General features: G+C 58.2%; 1 protein-coding gene across 2 annotated transcripts; it reads left to right on the top strand.

The window, feature by feature from the left end:
- Positions 1-228: 228 nt before the first annotated feature.
- On the top strand, positions 229-10,253 carry SEMA7A (semaphorin 7A (John Milton Hagen blood group)). Of its 2 annotated transcripts, XM_008071027.2 has the most exons (13): positions 229-376; positions 809-850; positions 1,914-2,006; positions 2,163-2,247; positions 2,378-2,488; positions 3,077-3,216; positions 4,314-4,498; positions 5,341-5,449; positions 5,538-5,736; positions 8,218-8,345; positions 8,513-8,667; positions 8,857-8,918; positions 9,229-10,253. In XM_008071027.2, exons 4-13 carry the CDS (start codon positions 2,193-2,195, stop codon positions 9,588-9,590), a joined length of 1,506 nt encoding a protein of 501 aa, XP_008069218.1. In that variant the 5' UTR covers positions 229-376; positions 809-850; positions 1,914-2,006; positions 2,163-2,192; the 3' UTR covers positions 9,591-10,253. The 2 variants fall into 2 exon arrangements, with proteins under 2 accessions (XP_008069218.1, XP_008069217.1); XM_008071026.2 differs by lacking the exon at positions 809-850.
- The last annotated feature ends 51 nt before the right edge of the window (positions 10,254-10,304 follow it).

The following is a 10,304-nucleotide window of genomic DNA, read 5'->3' on the forward strand; positions in this document are numbered from 1 at the left end:
AGGGCAGGGGCTCTGGCAGGGATCCCTGACTTCTTCTGCTCCTGGCTCTCTGAGTCCTGGTGCCACTCTGGCCCACACCTTGTCTCCTGGGCCCTCCAGTTCCCTGAGCACCAAGTGCTGGTTGCCAAGTGGGCTCTGGTGTCTCTTGGGGGGTACGGGGGAAGTCCAGAATCTTCTCGCTCAGGGCCCAGCCTTAACGACTCTGCCCATTGTTTCTTCCTCAGGCCGGGTAGGGCAGGACCGGGTGGACTTTGGCCAGACGGAGCCACACACAGTGCTTTTCCACGAGCCGGGCAGCTCCTCTGTGTTGGTGGGTGGCCGCAGCAAGGTCTACCTCTTCGACTTCCCCGAGGGCAAGAACGTGTCTGTGCACAAGGTGAGCCCCACCCCCATCTCTTGCCTTATCTCCCTGGGGGATCTGGCATTCCTTCCCAAACTGTCCCCCCACCTCCAGACCCTATAAATGGCTTCTGGGGGAGGCTCCCTAAAGGTAGCCAGTCTGGAACAAGGAGCTGGGGTGGTGTGGAAAAAAGATGGGGACCGGGCAGGTGGGCAGCATGAGTGCGGGCAACCCACGCAGGAAGCCAGGCTCTGGCACCCACAGCAGGACTCCTGAGGGCTCTGGGCATGAGACTGAGTGACCCTTGTGACCTTGGGTGGGTCACACACCCTCTCAGAGCCCCTGCTGCTCCCCTAACACTTGGGAATAATGGTTGCTTCATTAGGGCTGGGCCTGAGGCTGCATGGAAAGCGATTAGGGGGGCATTTGGCCCCTGGCAGAGTGGACTAACCTTCTCCCCTCCCCCAGGTGAACATCGGCTCCACCAAGTGGTCTTGCCTGGACAAGCGGGTGAGTGCGGAGGGGCCGGAGCCCCTTGAGGCAATGAAGAGGAGACCCTGAGAGTCTGAGGAAGGATGCATGGCCTTGCCTTGGTAGCCCCAGGCTGATGGGGGAAGCTGAGACCATCCTAGGAGCCCCAGTCACTTGAGGAGACATGGTCCTTCTCTGAAAACCTCTGTGCTCAGGAATGGAGTCAGCTGCCCCTCTCTGGGCTATCCTAGAGGCTGCCATGTGTGCTGTTTCTTTAATTAAAAACAATTTGGCCAGGCACAGTGACACAGCCTGTAATCCCAGCACTTTGAGAGGCTGAGACAAGAGGATTGCTTGAGCCTGCTGGTTCGAGACCAGCCTGGGCAACTTGGTGAGACCTCGTCTCTACAATAAATTACAAAAAACTGCCGGACATGGTGCCATGCGTCTGTAGTTCCAGTTGCTTGGAAGGCTGAGACGGAAGGATGACCTAAGTCCAGCAGGTGGAGGCTGCAGTGGCTGTGAGCGTGCTGCTGCACTCCAGCCTGGGCCACAAGAATGAAACTCCAACATACACACACACAAAATTTAAAAAATAGAGATGAGGTCTTGCTATGTTGCCTAGATTGGTCTCCATCTCCTGGGCTTAAGTGATTCTCTCGCCTCAGCCTCCCGAAGTGCTGGAGTTACAGGCATGAGCCATCATGCCTCGCCAAAAATTGATCATTTTCCTTTTTTTTTTGAGTTGGAGTTTCACTCCATCACCCAGGCTGGAGGGCAGTGGCACAGTCACAGCTCACCACAACCTTGACCTTCTCGGCTCAGGAGATCCTTCCATTTCAGCCTCCCAAGTAGCTAGACTTCAAGCGTGTGCCACCATGCCCAGCTAATTTTCCATAGAGATGAGGTCTCGCTGTGTTGTGTAGGCTGGTCTCAAACTCCTGGGCTCAAGTAATCCTCTCGTCTCCCAAAGTGCTCGGATTGCAGCCATGAGCTCCCGTGCTTGGCCCCACGTGTGCTCTTGATACTTTCTCCCCTGAGACTGAGGGTCCTAGTGGTAGACCTGTCAGGGCCTCCCCCTGACCAGCTTCTCCCTGGGCAGGACTGCGAGAACTACATCACACTCCTGGAGAGGCGGAATGAGTGGTTGCTGGTCTGTGGCACCAATGCCCGGCACCCCAGCTGCTGGAAGCTGGTGAGAGGGCCCCTCCCTATGTGCCTGATCAGTGTGCCCTCTGTGGTTGGGAGGAGACTCCAAGGCGGGCCTCACCCTGGACAGAACCCCTGGAGCCCCCACGGGGACAGTGGCTGTGGGATCACACGGCCATCCAACCTCCTGGGTCTCCTGCAGGTGAATGGCACTGTGCTGCCTCTGGGTGAGATGAGAGGCTACGCCCCCTTCAGCCCTGATGAGAACTCCCTGGTTCTGTTTGACGGTAGGGATGGGCCAGAGCAGGGGCCCCTGAGGGACGATGCCGCATGGGGCTGGGAGCAGGGGTGGTCAGCTCCTTGTCCAGCGGCCTGGGCTCGGGGTGGCCCTTACCATGCCCCCTCCCACCTTGCCAGGGGAAGAGGTGTACTCCACCATCCGGAAGCAGGAATACAATGGGAAGATCCCTCGGTTCCGCCGCATCCAGGGCGAGAGTGAGCTGTACACCAGCGACACTGTCATGCAGAGTGAGTCAGGCTCCAGCTGGGCTGGGGGTGGCGAGGGGGTGTGAGCGCCCCGGTGCAGATGGCATCTGGGAGAGCTCCCTGGGGACCACTGGAACTACTCAGGACAGCAGGAACTTGATGCAGGCTAGAGGAGTCAGGGTTGGCTGGGAGCAGCAGAGGCACGGGGGACACAGGATGGGCCCAGTGTGCTTCAGGGACACAGAGGAAGCCCCAGACCCAGCACGGGTCCCCAGGAGTCAGAGTGTATCCTCTGCTGAGCTCATTCAGGGGCAGCGCACCCCTCCCTCCTCACTAGGGCCTTGCCAATTGGGCAGAAGTGACATGGGGCTCCCCTGGGACCTTCCCCCAGTCCCCAGGCATGAAGTCATTGCTCCTGGGCCGGTGACATCTTAGTGGGAAGAGGGCAAAACAGGTATGGGGGCAGGGCAAGGCCCAGGGCCCCTTGGGGTGTTGGGCCTGGTGACAGTTTTATTCCAGGTCTGATTTGCTCTGCGTTTGTGCAGACCTGGAGGGGGGAGGGTGTGCAGGGTTGGGGTGGTCCCTGGGCAGGCCCCCAAATCTTACACCCCTCGCCTGCGTCCCCGGCAGACCCACAATTCATCAAGGCCACCATCGTGCACCAAGACCAGGCCTACGATGACAAGATCTACTACTTCTTCCGGGAGGACAACCCTGACAAGAACCCAGAGGCCCCCCTCAATGTGTCCCGGGTGGCCCAGCTGTGCAGAGTGAGTGGGCATGGGCAGGCTGTGTGTGAACAGGCATGTGTGAGGGTGCCAGTGCCTGTGTGCACGTGTTCGGGAAGGCATGTGAGTGGGTGTGTCTGAGATGGCGGGAGTAGCTGTGTGTACAGGGTATCCTGTGTCTGTGCAAGGGTAAAGGTGTCTGAGCCAGGCTGGGTGCCGTGGCTCATGGCTGTAATCTCAGCACTTGAGGTGGGAGGATTGCTTAAGGCCAGGCATTCAAGGCATGTTCAAATTGGACATGGCAGCACATGCCTGTAGTCTCGGTTCCCAGCTCTGGGAAAGCTGAGGCAGGAAGATCGCTTGAACCTAGGATTTCGAGGCTACAGCAAGCTTTGATTGCACCGCTGCACTCTAGCCTGGGCAACAAAACAAAACCCTGTCTCAAAAAAAAAAAAGATGACTAGCTTTTGTGCACATATGATGGTGTGTGTGTGTGTGCATGCATGAAAGTGTGAGTGTGACTGTTTACATGTGTATATTTTGACCAAGTGTGGTGGCTCACGCCTGTAATCCCAACACTTTGAGAAGTGGGAGGATTGCTTGAGTTTAAGAGTTTGAGACCAGCCTGGGCAACCTCATCTCCACAAAAAAATCAAAAAATTAGCTGAGTGTGGTGGCATGAGCCTGTAGTCCTAGCTACTCAGGAGGCTGAGGAGGAAGGATCCCCTGAGCTCAGGAGGTTGAGTGAACTGGGGTGAACTGTGATCATGCCACTGCGCTCCAGCCTGGGCAGCAGAGTAAGACCCCCGCCTCAGAAAACAACAATACATGTGTGTGTTTTTTGTGTGTGACTGTGCTGTGCCACAGTGTGTGTGTGTGAGTGTGCATGTATATGTCGGAGCTGTCTGCTCCATGGCGAGTCGGTCCTGTCATTGCAAGACCCTGCAGTTGGCCTGGGGCCCTGGGTCAGCCACACCTGATGGCTGGAGCCTCCCCTGGAAACCTGGCCCGAGTCCTGGGGCTCCTCCACCTCATCCTGGGAAGGTCCCAGCCTCTCCCAGCCAACTGATGTTCCTGGCAACAGGTGCCTGGGGATAGGGCAGGTGCTGAGGGGTGTCCTTTCCCTTTCACCCTTCCAGGGGGACCAGGGTGGCGAGAGTTCGCTGTCGGTCTCCAAGTGGAACACCTTCCTGAAAGCCATGCTGGTGTGCAGCGACGCCGCCACCAACAAGAACTTCAACAGGCTGCAGGATGTCTTCCTGCTTCCCGACCCCAGTGGCCAGTGGAGGGACACCAGGGTGTATGGCGTTTTCTCCAACCCCTGGTGAGTGGCCCTCTTCCTGGGGCTGGGGCTGGCATCGGTTCAGCGCCCAGTAGGGACTGGAGGACTTAGGCCCTGCTGAGGGGACATGAGCAGGGGACTGCAGGTTCACGGGACAGGGCTGTTGCTGCATGTGGCCTGGTGAGGGGGGTCACTGAGTGTACTGTTGTCTGTGTTGAGTCAGCTATGGGTGCGTGCACACACCGTATGCACACTCATGATGACTCTTGTGCCTGTGTCCTGCCACCAGTGTGCTGAGAGCGAACGCTGAGCCCTGGGAAAAGGCTGCCAATGCCTGTCTTGGGGTGCTGGGTGCTATCACAGTCTCTCAGCCATTGCCTGTGCCTGATATTTTGTACTTCTTAATCACTCTCATTGAAAACAAGGCAGGCGGGTGTGTGGGATGGGGGAGGAGGTAGGACAGACCCTACTATGTGGAGACACCTGGCTGGGAAAGGAATGGGATTTGGCCTCCTGGGGCATCAGTGTGTCCGGCGGGGTTAGAGAACCGCTCAGCCCATGTTGGAGTTCCTCCTGCCTTGGGTTGGGTAGCACAGATGCCCACTGAACTCAGTGATTCTGTATCAGAACAGGCTTGTGGTTTTAGATTGCAGCAGAAAGGAATTAGGCTGAACTTTCTTCCCCCACCTCCCTCCCTTTGGTGGTGCCTGGGACCTTGTGCCAGACATTCGGCAGGGCTGCAAGATGGCCCCCATCCTCGCAGAGCTCACAGGCTGGGAGCTTGGGTGGAAGGTGTGTTGTGCCTTCTGGCACCGGGCTGGCCTGGGTGAGTGGAGGTGGCTGGGTCCTGGGCCCCCCTCGAGGTCATCTCTGTGTCCCTGCAGGAACTACTCAGCAGTCTGTGTGTATTCCCTGGGTGACATTGACAAGGTCTTCCGCACCTCCTCACTCAAGGGCTACCACTCGAGCCTTCCCAACCCGAGGCCTGGCAAGGTGAGTGTGACCTCAGTCATGGCCCAGCCTCGCCCTGCCCCACCTCACTTCCCAGTCCTGCACTGACCCAGCCTGCTCTCCCACCTAGTGCCTCCCACACCAGCAGCCCATACCCACGGAGACCTTCCAGGTGGCAGACAGTCACCCTGAGGTGGCGCAGAGGGTGGAGCCCATGGGACCTCTGAAGACGCCATTGTTCCATTCCAAGTACCATTACCAGAAAGTGGTCGTGCACCGCATGCAGGCCAGCCACGGGGAGACCTTTCACGTGCTTTACCTAACCACAGGTGAGGGGCTACTCCTGGACCCCCGGTTTGCTTTGTAAAAATGTGCCTGAAAAATGTAAAGAAGAGTGTAATCAACGTCCGGTTGGATCTTTACACATGGGAGGAAGAACTGAGTCACTAGGGCTATCAGAGGTTATCAGGCGAGGCTGTGAAAGAGTCAGGCAGGGAGGGCTTCCTGGAGGAGGTGGGGACAGAAGGAAAAGGAGATGGTGGAAACATGGTGAGTCTGAGCATTTGAGCAATGCCAGGTGCAGCTTTGGTCCAGATGTCTGACTCAGAGAAGAAGATGGTAGGAAGGATGTGGAAATCTTGAGGCGGGGCCTGGGCCCCTGGACCCCTGGGAGCCTCTGCCAGGCAGAGTGAGAAATCATACCCTGTCTTTGGGTTTGTGTAGGTGAGAGGAAAGATTGGAGGAGCTGGTGGGACACCAAGAATTTAGTGAGATGCGAGGAGGGAGTTCTAGCCGGCAGAGCCCTGCACGGTCTTGCAGCAGACAGGGCAGCCTCTCCTCTTCCCTGGGGGGCCTCCATGAGAGAATGGGTGAGATGCCCTGGAGGACATGCCTGCATTCCAGGAAGCCACGGGACATGGAGGAATGGCCCTGGGTGGGGTTTGTGGCCATGGGACATGGAGGAATGGCCCTGGGTGGGGTTTGTGGCAGCTTCCTGGTCCCAGCTGCCTTCCTTGAGACTGCAGAGGGTCCCAAGCACCTCTGGGACACACAGTTCAGGCCCAGGCACCCAGCCTCAATTGTTCACATTGTTCCATGTGACTTCCTGCAGCTGCTTCACCTTGGGGCCGCCTTGGCGCTGGTGGCCTTATCGGAAACTGGAACCCAGGCATTATTGTTTGTCTTCTGGAAGCCTCAGAGAGAGGAATTTCCCACACGGCAGGGCCTAGGGTCTGGGTGCTGATTCCTGGCTGGACCCATGGACCCCTGGTCTTGCTCTCTCCAGCAGTAGTTGGCCTGGCTGTTGCGGTCAGCCAGGAGGACGGCAGGGCCTGGGAAACAAGGGAGGAGAGGTTGCATAATATAGGATCAGGAGCAGGGACCGTGACAAGCTGGACTAGGGCTGCAGACTGTTCCTGCAGACTTGGGAGGCGAGCACACCTCAGTGATTAGGGAAGGGGTCTGGATTCTCTCTGAGGGCCATGAGGGAACCTGCAGGATGCAGAAATATTGGGGCCAGATAAAAAACAGAACATTCGGAGTCCTCTGCAGAGAACGAGCTGCTCACAGTGGGAAGTCCTGGCTCTGTTCCTGAGAACTTTGCCGAGGGGAGGCTACCCTGGGCCTGGTTTGGAAGGAGGTGCAGGGCAGTGTGTGTGGAAGCAGGGGTTGGGGAGAGTTCGCTGGGCCCCGGGAGCATCCGGCCTCATCTCTGAGTCTGCAGACGGGGATCACAGACGTGTACAGGAAACGTCCTAGGCAGGCGATCATCTGACTGCTTTTTTGGGGCAGGTGATGCTTTGGGAAATTGAGAGGGAGGGAGAGAGGGAGATAGACTATTCTAGAAACTGGGACAGCATGAGGTGGGATGGGAAGGACCAGGGGTTAGGATGCCCATTAGTCCCCAGGTGGGACAGAGAGCGTTGATCCAAAAGGCAGGCAGCCCGATTGTGTGACCTTGGGAATGATCCAAGGTCATTTGCAGAGCTGAGATTTTATAACAATTAAGATATCCCCCAAGACCACATGCAGCGTGGAGTTCTGGACTAGATCCTGGAACAAAAGAAGAACATTAGTGGAAAAACCGTTGAAATCCATATGAAGTCTGTAGTTTAGTCCATAGTAATGTACCGATGTCAGTTGCTTATTTGTGACAAATGTACTGCAGTTATGTAAGATGGTAACATTAGGGGAAACTGGGGGAGGTTAAATGGGGACTCTGTACTATCTTTGCAACTTTTCTGGAAATCTAAAATGATTCCAAAATAAAAAATGTATTTAAAGTAAATATATTCCGTGAGCGGCCAGGAGGCAGGGGAGTGGGGGAAGAAGCTGGGTGGCTAGGCTCTGACAGATACGGGTTCCAACTTGGCCTCTGCTGTTCACCCGCTGTGTGACCTTGAGCAAGTTGCTTGGCGTTTCTGAACCTCATTTCCTTCTTTGTGACGTGAGGAAGTTGCCATCACCTCCCATGGTTGTGGAGGGTTAAATGAGATGACACATGCAGAGCACAGATGCTGTGCTTGTGAGTGTGGGACCCCTAGTTCTGTTCTTCCCACACAGCCTTGGGCATGTTGGGGTCCTCTCCAGGGAACCCTGGGCCTTCTGGTGTGGCCTCTGTGGACCAACCTTGGAAGCGTCTGGGCTCCCTTGGGCTCCTACATCCCTCGCAGTCACGCTCTCCTTGCCCCACCCACCCCAGTCCCATGACCCTCGCCTGACCCATGATGTCCTACCCTCCCCTGCCTGGAGGGAGGCTGCCCGCTCATGCCGGGTCTCCTGCCTGCTGACCCTCTGCCCACCACCCCCAGACAGGGGCACCATCCACAAGGTGGTGGAGTCAGGGGAGCAGGAGCACAGCCTCGTCTTCAACATCATGGAGATCCAGCCTTTCCGCCACGCGGCTGCCATCCAGGCCATGTTGCTGGATGCTGAGCGGGTGAGCCTCCCCGACTCTATTCCATGGGACTAAGTGACAGCAGCCAAGGACAGGGCTCCTTGTCATGGGTGTGCATGTCCTTTTAAGAGCACTGCCCCCAAGTCCTGGGGGCTTGGGGCTTGGCTTAGGGCAGGCCGAGGCCTCACCCCGTCCTGCTGTCCTTCCAGCGGAAGCTGTACGTGAGTTCCCAGTGGGAGGTGAGCCAGGTACCCCTGGACCTGTGTGAAGTCTACGGTGGGGGCTGCCACGGCTGCCTCATGTCCCGAGACCCCTACTGTGGCTGGGACCAGGGCCGCTGCGTCTCCATCTACAGCTCCCACCGGTACGTTGGCTGGGGTCCCTTGTCCCGGGAGAAGGTGGATGCAGGGAGGGGTGGCTTGATGGGCTGGAGGAGGCGGTGGTGCTGGGCCACCCTGGCAGGAGCCTCCTTACCACTAATGCTGCAGTGGGGTGAGGATGGGGAAGGGCCAGGGCTTTTCCTGCCGCTGAGCCCCTGTCCCTCTGACCCCAGGTCAGTGCTGCAGTCCATTAACCCAGACGAGCCTCATAAGGAGTGTCCCAACCCCAAACCAGGTATTTGATCTGGCCCTGCCCAGCAGTCGTGGTCCAATGAGGGGGTCCATCTGTGCCCCGATTGCCCTGTCATGGCCAGTCCTGCGGGCCCCAGGCAAACGAGGCAGGACACAGTCCTGTGGGGGAAGCCTCCTTGATGTGGTTATGAGAGGGGTGGGATGAGGGAGATGGGAGAACAAAGGAAGAAACAGACTGGGTGACCCGTGTCTGTTCAGAAGCCTTGCCCCAGGAGTCCCGTCTGTGGGGGAGGACACAGCCTATCTGGGAGCCCCCACCCCTCCTCACGGCTGCCTCCCCTCTGCTCCCCCAGACAAGGCCCCCCTACAGAAGGTTTCCCTGGCCCCGAACTCCCGCTACTACCTGAGCTGCCCCATGGAGTCCCGCCACGCCACCTACTCGTGGCGCCACAAGGAGAACGTGGAGCAGAGCTGCGAGCCTGGCCACCAGAGCCCCAACTGCATCCTGTTCATTGAGAACCTCACGGCGCAGCAGTATGGCCACTACTTCTGCGAGGCCCAGGAAGGCTCCTACTTCCGTGAGGCCCAGCACTGGCAGCTGCTGCCCGAGGATGGCGCCATGGCCGAGCACCTCATGGGCCGGGCCCGCGCCCTGGCCACCTCTCTCTGGCTGGGGGTCCTGCCCACACTCACGCTTGGCCTTCTGGTCCACTAGGGCCTCCAGGGCTGGGCACGCCACAGGCTCCTGCAACCCAGGGGCGCTATGAAGTCATACTCAGAGCCGGCCGGCCTGGGAGCTCCCTGCCCGCTGCTTCTTCCAGAGGGACTGAGTAGCCCGAGGGCAGATGTCCGGCCTGGTGACATCCAGCCGCAGGCGGCTGCTGGGCCCCAGGTGGGGTGGGGGCGGGGGTCCGAGGGTGAGGGCGATGACTGTGAAGCTGGGCATCGAGGACCGAGGCTGGATCTTCTGGAGAAGATGTTTCAGAAATTCCTCAAACGTGACTGGACGCAGTGATGCTCCTGCCGGAGAACCTGGCGTCGGGGAGTGGGCTTAGAAAGGGGGCTGGGACCTCATCTCGACCTTGGGGTTGAGGCCTGAGTCTTTCTGGACTCTGTTCCCAAGCGGCCCCCTTTCCTCGCTCCCCTGCGGCGGGCGGCTGGTGGTCCTGTGGACTCAGGGCACCGTCCGCCCGGCCCTGCCCTCCACAGCCCCTTACCGGCCCGGTCCCACTGGACAGCCGCCTTGCATGTTTATTGAAGGATGTTTGCTTTCCGGACGGAAGGACGGAAAAAGCTCTATTTTTATGTTAGGCTTATTTCATGTTTAGCTACTTCCGACTGCATCTGTATGAAAATACCAAAACTACATGCTGGGGTGGGGTGGGAGCGGGAGGGGCTGGTCAGGGAGGGGTCGGGGAGGGGGTGATCC

This window comes from Carlito syrichta, unplaced genomic scaffold (assembly GCF_000164805.1).
Source record: "Carlito syrichta isolate Samal-C Ts95f unplaced genomic scaffold, Tarsius_syrichta-2.0.1 Scaffold314096, whole genome shotgun sequence".
In the NCBI taxonomy this organism is placed as follows: domain Eukaryota; kingdom Metazoa; phylum Chordata; class Mammalia; order Primates; family Tarsiidae; genus Carlito; species Carlito syrichta.

Excerpts from the sequence above, each read along its gene's own strand:
- SEMA7A (XM_008071027.2), top strand. The coding sequence starts at position 2,193 with ATGAGAGGCTACGCCCCCTTCAGCCCTGATGAGAACTCCCTGGTTCTG. Across the intron at positions 2,489-3,076 it reads CAGCGACACTGTCATGCAGA|ACCCACAATTCATCAAGGCC; the intron begins GTGAGTCAGGCT and ends CGTCCCCGGCAG. Across the intron at positions 8,919-9,228 it reads GTGTCCCAACCCCAAACCAG|ACAAGGCCCCCCTACAGAAG; the intron begins GTATTTGATCTG and ends CTGCTCCCCCAG.